This window comes from Tachyglossus aculeatus, chromosome 21 (genome assembly GCF_015852505.1).
Source record: "Tachyglossus aculeatus isolate mTacAcu1 chromosome 21, mTacAcu1.pri, whole genome shotgun sequence".
Taxonomy (NCBI): domain Eukaryota; kingdom Metazoa; phylum Chordata; class Mammalia; order Monotremata; family Tachyglossidae; genus Tachyglossus; species Tachyglossus aculeatus.
Window position 1 is genome coordinate 1095781 of NC_052086.1, and position 18226 is coordinate 1114006.

An 18226-nucleotide genomic window follows, 5' to 3' on the forward strand; every position below is an offset into this window, starting at 1 on the left:
TGGGTTCAGATGGTACCCACTGTGTGCAGAGTACTACACCAAGTATGTACTGAGTGCAAAGGATGGTACTGAGTGCCAACTGTGTGCAGAGCACTGTATTGGGCACCTGCTGGTGAAGAATGCCGTACCAGGTCCCCCCGGTACCCACTGTGTGCAGAGCACTATCCGGAGGAAGCCACGATGGGGGTCCGTTTCCCCTGACGGTCTGGAGCCCAGTGAGAACTGGTTCGGGTTCCGCCTGGGAAGAGGCAGCGGTGAGCCCCAAGTCGGCTCTGCTGGGCAGCTGGGGATGATGCCAGCATATCAGCAGAACAAGGGGAGACCGTCCAACCACCACTGCCAGGGAGCGGCGCATCTCCGGCTGTCCCAGGCGCGGTGGGCATGAGTGGCAGAGAGCCAGGCACCCTGAACACAGTAAACGCCCAGCACAGTGCCCTCCAGTTATTGCTCAGCAGAGTTCCTCGCACACAGCAGCTGCTCTGCATTCAGCATGCGTCCAGTACTGCATCCTGCACACAGTAACCACCCAGCACACTGTTCTGCCCTCAGCAGACACCCAGCACAACAATATTGATTCTCCAGGGTTGTTAAATGCCCTCAGGACCAGTGGTGGTGGGGGTATAACATGCTGGCTGGGACCACCTCCCTAAGGTGGATTTTTTTAATGGTATTTGTTAAGAATTTGCTATGTACCAGGTACTGTAATAATAATAATAATAATGATGTTGGCATTTATAAAGCCATAAAGCGCTTAATAAATGTCATTATTATTATTATTATTATAAAGCGCTTACTATGTGCAAAGCACTGTTCTAAGCGCTGGGGAGGTTACAAGGAGATCAGGTTGTCACACGGGGGCCTCACAGTCTTAATCCCCATTTTACAGATGAGGGAACTGAGGCCCAGAGAAGTGAAGTGACTTGCCCAAAGTCACACAGCTGACAACTGGCAGAGCCGGGTTTCAAACCCATGACCCCTGACTCCAAAGCCCATGCTCTTTCCACTGAGCCACGCTGCTTCTCTGATACAAACTAATCAGGTGGGCCACAGTCCATGTACCACATGGGGCTCACGGTATGAATCCCCATTTTACAGATGAGGTAGGTAACGGAGGCACAGAGAGGTTAAGTGACTTGCCCAAGGTTGCAGAGCAGACAAGCAGTGGATTAGAACCCAGAACCCAGGACTCCCAGGCACAGGCACTATCCGTTAGGCCATGCTGCTTCTCCTGCTGGACTGATCCACCTTAGGCCCTGGACTGTCCTTTTTTTAATGGTATTAAGCGCTTACTATGCATGAAACACTGTGCTAAGCACTGGGGGAATTACAAGTTAACTGGGCGATACCCACGGCTGTCTGTAGCTGCCACTTGCGTGGGAAAGCGTGTGGGGAAAGGGCCCCCCCATCTTAAGTGGCGACTCTCTGGGGAGCTCAGGAGGACTCCCGGGGAGAGGGACGGTTAGTCCCCAGCTCCGGTGGCGGCCTGGGTTTGGGTCAAGGAAAAGGAAAAGAGCAAGCAGCCTCTCTGGTAAAAATAATAATAATAATTATGGTATCTGCTAAGCACTTACTTGGTATCAAGCATGGGTTAGATATAAGCTAATCAGTTTGGACACAGTCCCTGTCCCGTATGGGGCTCCGTCTTAATCCCCATTTGATAGATGAGGTAACTGAGGTACAGAGAAGTGAAGTGGCTTGCCCGAGGTCACAAAGCAGACACGTGGCAGAGCCAGGATTAGAACCCAGGTCCTCCTAACTGTCTGTCCACTACGCCACGCTGTGCCCTCCATATTCCCCACCCACCTTCCAAACAGCTTCCTCGGCCGCTGGGACAGTGGGGGCCGGGAAAGCAGAGGCCCGGCCAGCAGAGACCACATGAACGAAGCGCAGCCGGCCGGGGCCGGGGAAGCCGGACCAGCAGGGGCTGAAAGACTAAAGTCGGACCAGCGGAGGTCCAGAGAGTGGAGGCCAGGGAGTAATATTTCGGAAAAGACGGGAAAAGACTTGGATATGCACACGAGAGTACGTGCGGGGGCAGCATCTGTGTGCATATCGGCTTTTGTGTGTGTGCCCGTGCAGGTGCCCATGTGTGCCCTGTGTTTCTCCAGACGGTGATTCACGGGCTACTGGAGTGGTGGAGGAGGAGGTGGATGAGGAGGAGGAGGAGGAGGAGGAGGAGGAGGAGGAGGGGAAGAAGATGGCGGTGGTGGGAGAGAACAGGGGGCGGGGAACAAGGAGGAGGGAGGTGAGGGTTTCACAATTAGCAGGCTGGGGGCCTTACCTGCCATAGCTTCAGGCACATGGGCACGCCTAGCTTGGCACCCACCGCTGGCTTCAAGGTACAGACTGACGTCTTGGAGGGCAGATCCAGGACCTGAACCTGACATTGGGAAAACAAGTTAGCTGGCCGGGCGCCAGCCCAGCGTCTGCTGTACAAACAAGAGTGTTTTAAGATGATTAGCAGGGGTTGGGACAAGCTCCCCTCTATTGACTCCGAGGGAGTCTTGGAACGGAATCCCGTAATTAGACCTACCCCGGCCCCTGAGGGGAGCGGGGGGGGGGAAATGGATCGGGGCGGGGGGAGCAGTGAGGCTGGCGGGGGGCAGACCACTTTGTCTGACATGCTGAGTGGCCCCCCCAGTGGCCCGCCACAGAGGACCGCTGGACGGTCCACCTCCTTGGCTCCACGCTGTCAATTGCTTCAGGGTCCATTGCTGGTCCGGAAGCCCCTTGAGGCCAGGGGTCGTGCTGACCAACTGGACAGTCCTCCCGGCCGGCGCTCGGTATAGCGAACACCCTGCACCCGGCAAGCGACCGTCGACTGAAGGGCGGCCCCGCCCCCGGCCCACCACGCGGGGCCCGATTTTCCACCTTCCCGCGCTGCCCGGACCTGCAGGTAACGCACCGCGTGGATAAGCGAGCGTGGGCTTGTGGCGTCCGAGGACGGAACACGCCTTGAGGCAGCGCGCGGCGGGGCTCCGCGGCACACGGCCCCCAGTGCCCGTGGCCTCCCGGATTGCCGGAACCGGTGTATGCTGCGGATTTCGGGGCTGGACCGACTGTCACGCCAACCTCCGCGGCTGACTCCGGCACTCGGGGCTCCAGACGCGCCGTCAGCCTCCCCGGTGCACGGAACCCCGGGGGGAAGGTTGGGGGGAGCTCTGGCTGCGTACTCCGAGTCCGGGAAGCCTTTCACCGACTGACCGATCTATCGAGCCATCGCTTTTTCCCCGCGGCAGAGCCCTGTAACAAAGGGCACCCCTGCCTGCCTGGTTCCAGGGCGGATGAAACGACAGAGGCCCGGTGCCCGTAGAAGGACACTGCCGCTCCGCTGTGACCTCCCCCAGATCCACCCCGCCACCCGGGGCGTGTGAGCGGGGCCGCGAAAAGCCTGGCTGGGACGGCCCGCGGGGGGAGAGCGGGAGGGAGGGAGGCCCCGGGGCCCCGGCTTGGGAGGAAGAGGTTGTCAGTGCCCGAGGTGACGGGTGTTCCCGGTGGTTCCAGAGGGCAGAGAGGAAACCCGCCCTTTCCCTTCCCCGCATTAATGTGCCTCACAACATGTTGCTGGCATATCGGCAGGAGGAGTGTGTGGAACTCCAGGGTGGCGATTTAAAATGCGATTGCCAACAGACACCCCTTGGGATCCCAATCTACAGGGCCCGGGCCTGCTGCAAGACGAGACCACTCCCCTGGTCGGTGGCCAGTGACTGCTGTGCTCACCCACAGTCACGAGCGCACGTGCCCACCTCACTCGGGCACTCGGGACATCAGGGTGGGGGAAGCTCGGCGGGATGGATGGCATCCCCGACCCCTTATCGTGGTGGGTCTGCCGGCGAGGAGATGGTGAGTGGCGGGTCCAGAGGAAATGGGGTGGGAATCGGGGGGTGGGGGGGTGAACTGACTGCATTGATTGACTGATTGGGAAATGAACTTAACAGCCAGAAGGGCGAGTTAGCCCGGGTAGAATTTGACAATCAATCAATCAAATGGTGGTGTCTGCCGGGTGCCAACTATGTGCAGAGCGCCGTACTAGGTGTCTAATGTGAGCAGAGTGCTGTACCAGGAAGCTGATGTGAGCAGCACACTGTACTGGGTGCCTGCTGTGTGTGCAGCATTATGCTGAGTGCTTGGTGACTCTCAGCCTTCCTCCTTCCAGGTGTCCAAGCCCACCCCTGCCCGCCCCCACCCACTAGGCTGCAGACCCCCACGTCTGGCCCCAGCTGCTCCTGGGCTTCCAGGACTCCGCCTGGCCTCACCCCAGGGCTCCCGGATGCCAGCACGGGAAGCCGACTCAAACCCCAAAAGGGCACCATCCCCCACAGCAGGGGAGGCCCGATTAGCACCCACCTCCTCCATGTCCTTCCCCGGCACGGCCAGCAGCCAGCGTCCGGCGTCCCCGGCTAGCAGCGAACACTTGCAGAAGCCCACGCTTTCCGAGGACCAGGAATCGACCACCGTGTTCCTCCCTTCCGCCAGGTCCCACAGGCAGATCCGCAGGCCGCGTCCCTGGCTGGACAAGTGAGCGACCGTTCAACCACGCCCGGATGGCGGCGATGACTCGGACGGCCGTCGCTGAGCTACGGTGGGGTCACTGGATCGGGCGCAGCGCCGACCCCCGTGGCGCTCACAGCCTCGGAGGGAGGGAGGGAGAGAGACCAGGAATCAGAGCCTCACTGTACAAAGCAAAAACTGAAACCCAGAGAGGGTGACTGACCCAAGGTCACACAGCGGATTTGGGAAGAGATGGGGCTAGAACCCAGGACTCCTGACTCTCAGTCCTGTGTTTTTTCCAGTAAAGCCATATTGCTTCCCAATCAATCAATCATATGTATCGAGAACCTACTGTGTGCAGAGCAGAAGCAGCGTGGTGTGGGTGTCGGAAGGGCCTGTGTTTTAATCCCGGCTCCGTCACTTGACTGCTGGGTGAACTTGGGCAAGTTACTTCACTTCTCTGTGCCTCAGTTACCTCATCTGTAAAATGGGGATTAAGGCTGTGAGCCCCATTGGGAATATGGATAGTGTCCAACCTGATTACTTTTAATAAGAATAATGACTAATTATGGTACTTGTTAAGCGCTTACTATGCGCTAAGCACTATTCTAAGTGCTGGGGTAGATACAGGGTAATCAGGTGGTCCCAAGTGGGGCTCACACTTTTAATCCCCATTTTACAGATGAGGTAACTGAGGCACAGAGAAGCTAAGTGACTTGCCCAAGGTCACACAGCGGACAAGTGGCGGAGGCGGGATTAGAACACATGTCCTCTGACTCCCAAGTCCGTGCTCTTTCCACTAAGCCACACTCTCAGAACAGTACCTGGCACTTAGTAAGCGCTTAAGAAATACCACGAAAAAAACAAATGGGAAAAAAAAAACTAGGCACTTGGGAGAGGACAAGAAAGTGCACAGACCCAAACCCTGCCCTCAAACAACTTCCATCCCAACAGGGGAAATGGACATGAAGATAAATTCTAAATAGAGGGAAGGAAAAGAGTTTAACAGGTCTGTACTTATGTGGTCTGGCGGGGAGGGGGGAATATGTGGGTGTTTAGGGGACACAACGCGCTGGGTGGTGATCTGGGGGGAAACGGGGTGGGGAGACGAGCAGTTGGCCCGGCAGGACCGCCTGAAGGGAGGTCAGAAGGGTTTTGAAGACGGGGAGAATGAGAGCCGAAGTCCAACAGGCCTACAGCTCCTTCAACAACAGGCCTGCTGGGATGCTGGGAGAAACCACATGCTGATGGCCCTCGAGGTCACCTACCCTCGTGATTGCAGATGGACCATCCTACACCCTGACCTCTCCATCGCTGATCCTAACTCTCCCCCAGTGACCCAGCACTGACCATTCAACACCCTCTGACTCTGCCCTCTCCATCCCTGTCTCTCCCCCGATGACCCTGCATGGACCCATCCACCACCCTTGACTCTCCCCCAGAAACCCAGCACGGACCGTCCAATAGCCCTGCTTCACTCTTCTCCATCCCTGATTCTTTCCTAGTGACCCAACATGGACCAACCCACACCCCACCCCTAACCCACTGCCTCTCCTTCGCCAGCCTGACATAATCACGTCCCTCCAAGGGCCCAAAATCTAATTATGAGAGAGAACAGGTATCGAATCCTCATCGTATAGTTGAGGAAAGTGAGACGTAGAGAAGTTAAGTGACTCGACCAAGGTCACACAACTGGTAAGCAGTGGGCCCAGGCTCATGATCTCTCCACTAGGCCACTCTGCTTCTCATCCCCACGTCTCTCCTGCCTCTATCCCCACCATCTCAGAACCTCCTTTAAGATGGGGATCGTGCCCACTGTCTCTGTTGTACTTCTCCAAACACCTCGTCTGACTATAAAAGGAGATTGGGTAGACTGATGGATGGGTAGGTGGGGGATATAAGGCGGACGCAGCTCAGGGCAGGTGAGAGGGCCCGTCCAGGGGCCGCCGCGCTCCGGGTCGAGACAATGGGCGCGTGACAGACGCGGGGAAGTGGCCGGGGGCTGCTCGCCCTCAACTCATCACCTGGTAAGAGCAACTACAGAATCCATTCAGGCGTCAGTCTTTAACGAGGCCCTTGTCGCTGATATCGGCGGTGTTATCTTGGGGCAGAAGCTGTAGGCAAATGAGGCGGGGGAGCCCGGGCTCAGCAGCCCGACGCCCCCTCCCTCTCCGCGCCCGCGACGGAGCCGAGATCCAGCTGCTGCCAAGGACTCGGGACATCAAACACTGGAGGTGATGGAGGGTGGGCGGGCAGGAGAGCGGGGGAGCTGGGAAGCGGGCCTCAGTTAGCCTCCTTCCACCCTCCAATGCGTCCCCCCAACCCAGGTAGTCGTGCTGGGCCCTGTCCTTCAGATTTATGGAGGCAAAATCCACATCCTCTGCCCTCAAGGAGTTCCCCGTCTAATTGGGCAGATGGACACACAGACAGAAATGATGTCCAGGCAGTGAAAACCAGAGGAGGAGCAAGGATAAAGCAGGAAGCTGCTCACGCACAACCATCAGGACCAAACAGCTGAACTGACAGGAGCATTGAGGCCTAGCAGAAAGAGCCTGAGAGTCAGAGGACCTGGATTCTAAACCTACCTCTGCAACATGTCTGCTGTGTGACTCTGGACAAGTCACTTCACTTCCCTGGGCCTCAGTTACTTCATTTGTCAAATGGGGATTAAATCCCTCCTAATTATTCCATGAGTTCCATGTGGGACAGGGGAATGTGCCCAACCTTTTCATTCTTTCATTCATTCAGTCGTATTTATTGAGCGCTTACTGTGTGCAGAGCACTGTACTAAGCATTTGGGAAGTCCAAGTCGGCAACATATAGAGACGGTCCCTACCCAACAACGGGCTCACAGTCTAGAAGGGGGAGACAGATGGCAAAACAAAACATATAGACAGGTGTCAAATCAACCTGATTAATTTGTATCTTCCCTAATGCTTAGAACAGTGCTTGGCACTTAGTAAGCACTTAACAAGTACCAAAATTATTAGATCACAGATTGCACAGAAAACTACATAAATGACACATAAATCAGTCAGTCGAGAAGCAGCGTGACCTGGTGGAAAGAGCATGGGCCTGGGATTCTAGTCCCAGCTCAGCCACTAGTCTGGCTGTAATGACCTTGAGTGAGTCACTTAACTTTTCCATGCCTCAGTTTCACCTGTAAAATGGGGGTTCAATACCTGTAGTCCCCCCTAGGTAGGACTTGTTTATCTTGCATCTCTCTCTGCGCTGAGTACAGTGCTTGACACAGAAGTAAGCGCATGATAAATCCCACAGTTACCATCTTCATCATCATCAATCACCATCATCAACTAAAGCTTGCACTTCTGTGCAAGTGCTGGGGACAGGATGAAAGTACCCAAAATAATAATAATAATGGCATTTGTCAAGCGCTTACTATGTGCGAAGCACTGTTCTAAGTGATGGGGAGGATACAGGGTGATCACGTTGTCCCACGTGGGGCTCACAGTCTTAATCCCCATTTTACCGATGAGGTAACTGAGGCTCAGAGAAATGAATGACTTGCCCAAGATCACAAGGCAGACGTGTGGGGGAGCCGGGATTAGAACCCATGACCTCTGACTCTCAAGCCCGCGCTCTTTCCACTGAACCATGCAGCGTGGCTCAGTGGAAAAGAGCCTGGGCTTTTGAGTCGGAGGTCATGGGTTCAAATGCCGGCTCCGCCACTTGTCAGCTGTGTGACTCTGGGCAAGTCACTTGACTTCTCTGGGCCTCAGTTACCTCATCTGGAAAATGGAGATGAAGACTGTGAGCCCCCCGTGGGACAACCTGATCACCTTGTAACCTCCCCAGCGCTTAGAACAGTGCTTTGCACATAGTAAGCACTTAATAAATGCCATTATTATTATTATTATTATTATTATTATTATTATTATTCTATATGCCAAGGTTGGGTTCTCCCAAGCACTTGGCACTAAATCTGAGGGCCTATGGTCTCTGATCCCCATTTTTCAGAGGAGGAAACTGAGGCCCAGAGAGATCAGGTGAGCTGGGGCCAAGCCCAGGGCTCCCACTTCCCGGCGCTCTGCTCCGACCACCGGCAGGCCCAGTGTCCCAACTTTCCCTTGCCCCTTACCTGAGGAGCAGATTCTTTCCGCCCAGTGTCTCCAGCCACTGCACAGACTTCCCGTCGTGGCCATCCAGGATGGCGTCCACCCGCCGGGTCTCCAGGTTCCAGACGTGGACCAGCCCGCTCAAAGACCTGCAGACGAAACCGAGGCACGAGTTGGGGGGAGTGGGGAGAAATTCCTTGGCTGACGATCTGAAGGCGGGGATGGGTGGAACTGAGGAGGGGCTGGGAGGGGAGATTTGGGGACCACGCTTGAGAGGGAGGCTGCGGTGAGCCCTGGGGTAAGGGGGGATGGTAGAGACCACCAGGGAGGGAAGGCGTGGCAGTGGGGACTGTGGCCAGTGAAGATGTCAGCTGTGTGACTTTGGGCAAGTCGCTTCACTTCTCTGGGCCTCAGTTCCCTCAACTGTAAAATGGGGATGAAGACTGTGAGCCCCATGTGGGACAACCCTGATAACCTTGTATCCCCCCCAGTGCTTAGAACAGTGCTTGGCACATAGTAAGCGCCTAACCAAATACCAACATTATTATTATTATTATTATTATCATTATTAAAACCATTCTGGACATGTCACCCAACTCTTCAGAATTTCCAGTGGATGCCTGTCCCCCTCCTTCCTCTCCCCTTCCTCCCCCTCGCCTTACCTCCTTCCCCTCCCCACAGTACCTGTATACATATATATATATATATATGTTTGTACATATTTATTACTCTATTTTATTTGTACATACTTATTCTATTTACTTTATTTTGTTAGTATGTTTTGTTTTGTTGTCTGTCTCCCCCTTCTAGACTGTGAGCCCGCTGTTGGATAGGGACTGTCTCTAGATGTTGCCAACTTGGACTTCTCAAGCGCTTAGTCCGGTGCTCAGCACACAGTAAGCGCTCAATAAATACGACTGAATGAATGAATGAATGAATGAGTGGTGGAGACAGTGGGGAATGAACTTAGGCTGCCAGGTTTTTACTCACCCCGAGAATAGAGCAGGGGGGCCGTGGGGGTCTCGCTGGCAGAAATGAAGAGCGTTGATGGCAGAGTTTGCCCCTCGGAGCACAAACTGGGGGTCTGGTGGGGGTGGGGCCATTGTGTCTTCCGGGCCGACGCGGGCACCTGTTCCAAGATGGACAGCCTGAGCACCTTCCCGGGCCCCCGAGGCCGCTGACCCTAAGTCTTCAGCCCGCTCAAGTGCCCGCCCCTCCGGGCTGCCCGACACGCATAGGGTGCGGTGCCCTGTCCCTCCCCTGTGCTCCCTTCCCCATCCCTCCCTGGTCCTGCCACCTTCGCCCAGGAGCTGAGTTAAACGGGCAAACCTGGGCCAACCCGGGTCGGCCTGGGACAAGGTGAGCCCAAGGGCTAGAAACCTGGTGTGGACACACACGCACCATGCACGCAGCCACGCTAACCCCCCCACCCCAGACATACACGCACACCACAGCCTGCCAACTGTACCAGTCTCCTGCCGGGCTTCCCTGCCTCCAGCCTTTCCCCACTACAGTCCTCGCTTCCTCCGTGGAACTGGCAAGGCGGGCAGGGAGGTCTTTGAACCATCTTGGTGTCCCCGGCATCCGCAATCAGTGTTTAGGGGTGAGGTCCGGGGGGCTTGGTACGGCTCTAACGAAAGAGCGCGCCTCCTGTCCTCCATACTCCCCCTTCTAGACTGTGAGCCCACTGTTGGGTAAGGACCGTCTCTATATGTTGCCAACTTGTACTTCCCAAGTGCTTAGTACAGTGCTCTGCACACAGTAAGCGCACAATAAATACGATTGGTTGATTGATTGATTGATGAGGGGGCCGTGGAGCGTCTCTGATGGAGGACGCGCTCTCCTCCGGCCTTGCCGAAGAAGGATGGGGATACTGGGATCCTGGGACCCGGCACTGAGGGCCTCTCCCCCCGCCTCCTCCGTGGGTATCTATCCCGGCTTGGAACAGGCCGGCAAATGGTGTCCCGATGGCTCCTGTGGAAACGGACGGATGGCTATGATTTCCCCATTGAGACAGCCCCTCTCAACGGGCTGACCTCGTGGGCCCACCGCCACCGCTACTCCTACAGAAACGTGTTGGGGACCCCCGGTAGGGCGGGCTGGGGGTAGGCGGGGATGAACCCGCTCCGCAGCCCGGCCATTGCCACAGAAACGCCCAGGCCCGCTCACACAACCGCTCCCAGGCAGAACCAACGCCGGCCAAGCCGCGGTGCCGAGGGAGTGGCCGGGCCCGTCTCACCTCACGCCAGGGGGAAACGACCGCCATCCGGCGTGACCGGGTGGACCCGGGCAGGTCAGGCTACCTTCCTCCTCACCTGGAGTCCTTCCCACGGCCCGGCCTCGCCCTTGGAAAAGCCCAGGGCCCGGGAGTGGACATCCGGATCTGGGGCCAAAGCACACTCTCCCCCTGGGGATCCCCAAATTCCAGAGACCCAACCTCTCCAGTTGTTGCAGCACCGGAGCGCGCGGGCCAAAATGATGCACGGGTAATTAAGGCCTCCATCATTCTAGGCAATTAAAATAAAGACTTGATTTGGAAACTAATTAATTCTAGCTGCATAGTTTTCCCATGACAATACCCTCGGCTGGCTTGATTTACGATGTCTAATTACTCTTTATTAATCTAATTTCACGTAATCGGGTCCGACTATCTTATTGGCGCGGGCGCCGCGAGCGAGGCCGGCGTTGACGGCGGGCTGCTTGCGCCGCGGCTGCCCGCCCGGCGAGCCACAGTTTCCACCGCAGGTTTATTTATTTGTCTGTTCCATAGCTTGTCTTCCCCTCCCACAGCGCGCAGGAACATGAAACCTAAGCCGCACCGGATAACTCCTTTATTTTTAGTTCTTCAAAATGTCAAACTGAAGCACCCGGGACCCCCAAAAACGAAATCCATTGGAGGCTTTAGACATCGCACTCGCAGGCCCTCTGACCCGCGGCGAGGAACGCCGGCTGTTTGTCGGCGCTGGCTGGCTGGGACGGCCACTCGAAATGTTGGGATTTGGAGGAGCTGGAGCCCCTATGCCCTCCTGGGCTCTCCCTCCCTCTCTCCCTCCCAGCTGGCACCGCAGGGCCCCCGAGTTATGCCAGTGTGCTCTTCCTGGGCCCTCTGGACCTGTATGTCGGGGGGCGATGGGACCGTGCCCAGGCCGCACAGAACGGGAACCGTTCCCAGCCCGGCGAGGCCTGCGGGCAAGGCTTCTGCCTCTTTCCTCCATCCCTGTCGCCCTCGGGGGCCCGGGCCGGGCCCCAGCTGTTCACTGGGCCAGTGCTGCCCATAGCCTAGACAGGCCCGGGCCGGCCACGGGAGCCCCCAGGGCCGATCCGTGGGGGTGGCAAGGCTGCCCAGGCACGGCCAGATTCACGGGGGGGGCTGTTCGTTTCCCAACACTGTGAGGGAGGAGGGATCGTCATCATCAATCGTATTTATTGAGTGCTTACTATGTGCAGAGCACTGTACTAAGCGCTTGGGAAGTACAAATTGGCAATATATAGAGACAGTCCCTACCAACAGTGGGCTCATGGCTGCCCGCTGCCCGTCCCTGGCTGCTCCCCGGATGGACTGGCCCCCTCCACCCCCCAGCTGGTTTCCCCCACTCCCAGGGCACCAGCCGCTTCCAGCCCGACTCTAGCAGGAGCCTTGACATGGGAAACTCCCTCCCACCCCACCGCCCCGATCGTCTGCGCTGCCCGACCTTGAAGCCCAGCCTCAGACCCCCTCCTCAACAGCCCCTTTGTGCTGCCCCTCGGGGCTGGCGGGAGCCCAAGTGCCGGTCTTTCAGCGGCCAATCAGACCGGACCGCTCGCTGACCAAATTCATTAGAGAGAGACTTTCCCGGGCCCCCGTCCACTCAAACTGGGAAGCTGACATCAAAGGAGGCTGGTCGTAAAAGCCCAACAAAACTCTGATAAATATTTAAACCCTAATTGAAGCATGGACTTTGGGTGAACGATCAATAATTCACCGCGAGCTCGGATCCCGAGCGGCCCTCACCCGGTGCTTCCCGCACCCCCTGCCAGCCCTCGATCGAAGGAGGGCAGGGTCAACACCGGCAAGATGCCCAGTTGTGCCCATCCGAACCATCTCTGCCCCAACATTTGATCCCTAGACACCTTGGTGGGCATCATGATGGCAGACTGCCCGTGATCCCCCGGGCCAGGCGCTGGATCACTGGCTGTGGCCCCATGACGCCAAGGGGCGACCGGGTCGGAGGAGAGAGTCCTCCCCCAGGGCCGTTGCACCCCTGCACTGTCATCATCATCAATCGTATTTATTGAGCGCTTACTGTGTGCAGAGCACTGTACTAAGCACTGTCCGCGGGCTGACCCCGGCCTGGTGCCACGCTGCAGTGGCACCAGGGGCAACGACTTTGCGACGCTGGCAGGGCTGTGACTCGGTGACCTCAGGGGGCCAGGCGCTGCGTGAGCCACTTGGGAAGCCCAAGAAACCAAGTGCCCGCAGGGCACCTCCTCCCTCTAGATTGTAAGCTCGCTGTGGACATGGAATGGATCTGTTACATGGCTATAGTGTACTCTCCCAAGCGCTCAGTACAGTGCTCAGCACACAGTAAGTGCTCAATAAATACAACTGACTCTAGAATGGGAGACAGGGTCCACAGACAGAGCCGTCCAAATCCACCACCGAACCAATGTGTGTACCCAAGTGCCGATGAGATGAGCAAAAAGGGGAGCCAAAGTGGTGGAGGGGGGAAGGTGAGGGGATGGGGGGCTTTTGTGACCTGGGACCGAACCGTGCAAGGTTGGTTTAGTGGAGTTGATGGGGTGTCGGGCGGATCTGGGGAACGGAAGCCCGGTGGTCGGCGGGACCGGCCCGCTCCCGTCCTCCCTCTCCCTGAGTGAGATGGAGGGAGATGGTGGCCGCCCGGCCTCCCGGCAACGTTCCCTGCCCTGCCCCCCGACAGCCCCCGACCCCAGTCAGGGAACCCGAGCCCAGGAGCCCTAGGACGGCGGGGGAAAGATGGAGGCGGCGGGGACCGGTAACCCGACCATGCGCAGCCCCTGCTATTTCATCAATTTATCTCCCAGAATGAGAAGCAGATTCCTCTCCGGTAATTCAAACTGAAAAATTAACGATAATTTATGGAAAGGGGATTAATTTGGCTCTCTCCAGTCAAAGCCGCATTTCATAGCTCCTCTCCAAATCCTGCATATTGTTAGGGTCCCCCTGCCTTTGAAGACTTGGTGAATGATTGAAGCTTCGACTCTCTGAGAAACAGATAACACAAGACTCGTAATCTGACTCTAAGCCACGGGATAAAGGCAGTTTGTTTCCTCTTCGCTGTCTGTCAACACCTCCTCAGTAATTAGTCCTAATTATTACAAAGGGCTAGCCTCTCCTTCGCATTATTAAATCAGAAATCGTATCGTGGCCAGGCATCTCTCAGCGCCTCCTGCCTGGAGACCTTCGATTTCATTGACTCTTCCATCAGTATCCACTGCGGGCAGAGCCCGGTCCGTAATTGGAGCCCCGGCCTCACAGATGCCCCCGAGAGAGGCCCCCGGGGACTGTCCGCGCCCCGGGGGGCTGCCGGCGGTACCCGCACTCCAGGACCGCTGGCCACGGGCATCCGACCGGGGTCGGGGCGCCCGGTGCCCGCCATGCCCGGCCTGGATCCGGTCGGAAAGGTTGCCTTCTGGGCCCACGCCCCCCGAAACCCCGTCCTCCACCACTGGAGACGGATGCCAGGACCATGACTTGTACTTCCCAAGCGCTTAGTACAGTGCTCTGCACACAGTAAGTGCTCAATAAATACGATTGATGATGATGATGATGACTGGGCTTCCCAGCAGAGTGGGGGGCTCCTGGGGCATTTCCCCCACCTCCGCCGTGGCTGGATTCCCCCAACAGTGCAGGCCGGGACAGGGACCGGCAGGACTGTGGTCGTGACTGCTCCAAGGGAAGCCCCTGGGGGAGGGCTAGGAGCGGGTGGGGGGAGCCGGGCATTCTTTCATTCATTCAATCGTATTTATTGAGCGCTTACTGGGTGTAGAGAACTGTACTAAGCGCTTGGGAAGTACAAGCTGGCAACATATAGAGACGGTCCCTACCCAACAGTGGGCTCCAGCCAGATGGCTCTTCGGGGCAGGGCCCTGTGGAACCTCCGCTCTTAAAACAGGTAGGCAAGGGCAGCAAAGGTCAGAAAGCCAAAGCAGAGCGACTACAGGGAGCAAAGGTCACAGCCCATCCCAAGAGTCTCTCCAGAGAACTGCCCAACTCCTCCTCTTCCTCTCCTCCGCCTCTCTTTTCCCTCCTCCCCTCCCCGGCCCCTCCTTCAACAGACTATTCTCCCACAAATCCCCGAATGGAGGAGGCAAGTCATCAACCCGGGACTGGCCACCTCGCCGCTGGATTGTCACAAAGTCACTCCTGACTACCAAACTGATGGGGAAAGGGGGGAGGTAGTGTAAACTCCCTGTGGGCAGGGACCGGACCCATCAATTGTATTTAGTGAGCGCTTACTGGGTGCAGACCATTCATTCATTCATTCAATCGTATTTAGTGAGCACTTACTGTGTGCAGACCACTGCAAGAAGTGCTTGGGAGAGTACAGTATAACAAGAGTTGGTAGATATTTCCCTGCCCACAACAAGCTTACAGCCTAGAGGGGGAGACAGCCATTAACATAAATCAAAAAATTATGGATGTAATCTACTGACTCTATCACAATCATCATCGTAAAAATAATGGCATTTGCTAAGCACGTTCTATGTGACAAGCAATGTCCTAAGTCCAACGGTACAGAGAAGATAATCAGGTCCTACATGGGGCTCACGGTTTAAGAGAGTACACAGGTATTGAGCCCCCATGGTACTGATGAGAAAACTGAGGCGCAGAAGTTAGGTGACTTCTCAGGTCACAAAACGGACAAGTGGCGGGGTCAGGATTAGAATCCAGGTCCTCTGATTCCCAAGCCTGCATGCTTCCTACTACTACTACTACTAATAATAATAATGATGGCATTTATTAAGCGCTTACTATGTGTAGAGCACTGTTCTAAGCGCTGGGGAGGTTACAAGGTGATCAGGTTGTCCCACAGGGGGCTCACAGTCTTAATCCCCATTTTACAGGCCCAGAGAAGTGAAGTGACTTGCTCAAAGTCACACAGCTGACAATTGGCGGAGCCGGCATTTGAACCCGTGACCTCAGACTCCAAAGCCCGGGCTCTTTCCACTGAGCCACACTGCTTCTCAATTGTAGTGCCTGCTCTCCAGTGCTTAGTCCAGGACTCTGCACACAGTAAGTGCTCAATCAGTGTCACGGAATGACGGATCGATTGAGGAAAGACTCTGGTTTTGGGGCAGAATTACATGAGCTCCCTAGCTGGCTGGGCCTGGAAGCTGGCCGGGTCATCTTCTCCCCTATGGCCACCAGATCTTCCAGGGGTTTTCCAGGCCCCCCTGGCTAGGTTTTGGGATGTATGTGCGTGCGTGTGTGTTTGTGTGTTTGCGTGTGCGTGCGCAGGCGGGTCCAGGTTCACTTTGCATGGGTTCTCTTGGCATGCCTTTCCTCAGGACCTGGCCTAGGTTACAGAGCCGTCTAACAGTTGGGGCGACAGGAACTCTTCACAACCCAGAAATGAGTTGGGCCCACGCTGCTCCTGTGCTGGCCGAGACAAGCCCTCAACTCCACAGTTGGGGCGGCTCCCCCTCCCTGGGCAGGCACGGGCAGATTTGAGGCTCGATCGGCAATCAATCAATCAATCAATCAAAGCTGGAGCGAGCCCTTCCCTCAAAGAGGTTACAGTGTAGTGGAGGAGGTAGTCCTGGAAATCATTCAGACAGAGGAGAACCAAGGCCAAGACACGATGGGGCTGTGTCTGCATCCACACTTTCCTGGCGATCGGGGAAGGCTCCCGAGAGGAAGTTTTGGCGGGTGGGAAAGCAGAACGGGAGAGGAGGGAGCAGGGTGGCTCAGGGAGCTAGTGAGCCGAACTGCAGGTACCAGAGGATGGCAGGAGGCGGGGGCCCGTTAGCAGGCAGGAATGGATGCGAGGAAGGACGCGGGGGACAGGCAGGGAGATAAACGCGGGGCCACGGGGCGGGGGGCGAGAGTGGACAGGGTGAGGAGGGTGGGCGGAAGAAAGGGTTTCCAGGAGGGGTCCGTGCCTGCCAGGGACGGGGGCTGCATCGGTTTTCAGACATGTATTTCCCAACAGACGGACAGAAATCTGTGAAGGAGGAGGTGATTGAGATGGTGGCTACCCTCATAACTCCCACGCAATAAATAGCCTTTGGCCAGCAAGGCCGAGCCTCTGAATTAAGGGAGGCCTACCTCCGGAGGGATGGGCAGAGAGGAAGCAGTCCCCTGAGGTTTTGGTCCGGGGAGGCAGGCGGACAGAGCGGAGAAAGCCTGGGCTTGGCGGTCACGAGCTCCGATTTCCACTCTAATCTAGTCAAAACAGTCTGCTGAATGACCCTGGGCAAATCACTTAACCGCTCTGGGCTCAGTGTCCACTTCCGTAAATTATGGATAAGATCCCAGCTCTGCCTCCTCCTTGGTCCGGGAGTCTTGTGTGGGGCAGGGACTGGATCTGATTTCATTGTCCTCTCTCGAGTCCAGTGCTCAGTACAGTGCTTGGCACAGAGGAAGGGCCGAGTAAATCAGTCAGTCAATCAAGGGTATTTATTGAGCACTTAACACAACCACTATTACTTTGAGCTGCAGAGCAGATTCTATGGCGTTTTCTGGAATTCTGGGAGTCGGAAGGACCTGGGTTCTAATCCCTACTCCCCAACTTGTCTGTTGAGTTCCCTCACCTGCAACATGGAAATTTAGACTGTGAGATCCTCATGAGACGTGGACAGTGTCTAACCTGATTTGCTTGTATCTATTCCAGGGTTTAGTAGGGGGCCTGGCACATAGTAAGCACTTAAATACCGCAGGAAAAAAAAGTCCTGGAGACGGACAATTTAGAATTGCATTCACAGGTGATTGCACCCTACAGCCTCACCCCCACGAACACATGCAAATGATTCTAAACTGTTCCCCCCGAATTAGCCAGGTGCTTTGGGATAACAATATGCCCGGAAAAAACGGAGATACTGTCTCATTTGGCATTGGGGAAACTGTTCACACGACCTATACTGGAAACCCAGAGCTGCACGCCGTCAGAGCATTCTGTTACCCGGGCGGTACGATGCCCAACGATGCAGTGACTGGCAAGGAAGGAGAAGAGCGAATGGGGAAGGCCGGCCCAACCGCTGGCAGGGCGGTCAGACAGAGTGAGGTGGCAACGAGGGACTGGGCTCCTGACCCGGATGATGGACTAAAGAGTTGGAGTGAGGTCCAACCTCCTCTCTGGGTGAGGGCTAGACCCCACCCAGATGTCACACCTGGCTCCTTCAGCTGTTTGCTGGGGTGCCGGACTCAACATCCGATGGCGAGGAAAGATCATGTACAGTGAAGTTCTGGAATGATGTCAGCCTCTGAGCATCGAAGCCCCGCTTCCCTCGGTACAAGCTATGCCGGGCGGGACATGTGAGGAGAACGAGCAGGAGGCCCGGGCGGCTGCCGGGTGGAGATCTGAAATTGGGAAACATAAAGCCAGGAGGGCCGACCGAGAGCTTAAGGACCCGGTCGGACAAAGCCTCAGACAATTGCTGTCAATCGCTGAGTCAATTGCTGAGAATAGACCAGCGTG

General features: G+C 56.4%; 1 protein-coding gene across 2 annotated transcripts in view; it reads right to left on the bottom strand.

The window, feature by feature from the left end:
* GNB1L (G protein subunit beta 1 like) overlaps positions 1-18226 on the bottom strand; it is a 49487-nt gene that overhangs the window by 5575 nt on the left and 25686 nt on the right. Inside the window, exons 1-5 of one of the 2 annotated variants that reach the window (XM_038763081.1) lie at positions 17919-17980; positions 9558-9696; positions 8591-8716; positions 4348-4510; positions 2282-2380 (exon numbers count right to left, since the gene is read on the bottom strand). In XM_038763081.1, the coding sequence (XP_038619009.1) occupies positions 2282-2380; positions 4348-4510; positions 8591-8716; positions 9558-9670 (501 nt within the window). In that variant the 5' untranslated portion in view covers positions 9671-9696; positions 17919-17980. Of the gene's footprint in view, positions 1-2281; positions 2381-4347; positions 4511-8590; positions 8717-9557; positions 9697-17918; positions 17981-18226 lie in introns of those variants that run through there. The other variant, XM_038763080.1, reaches the window with a different exon arrangement.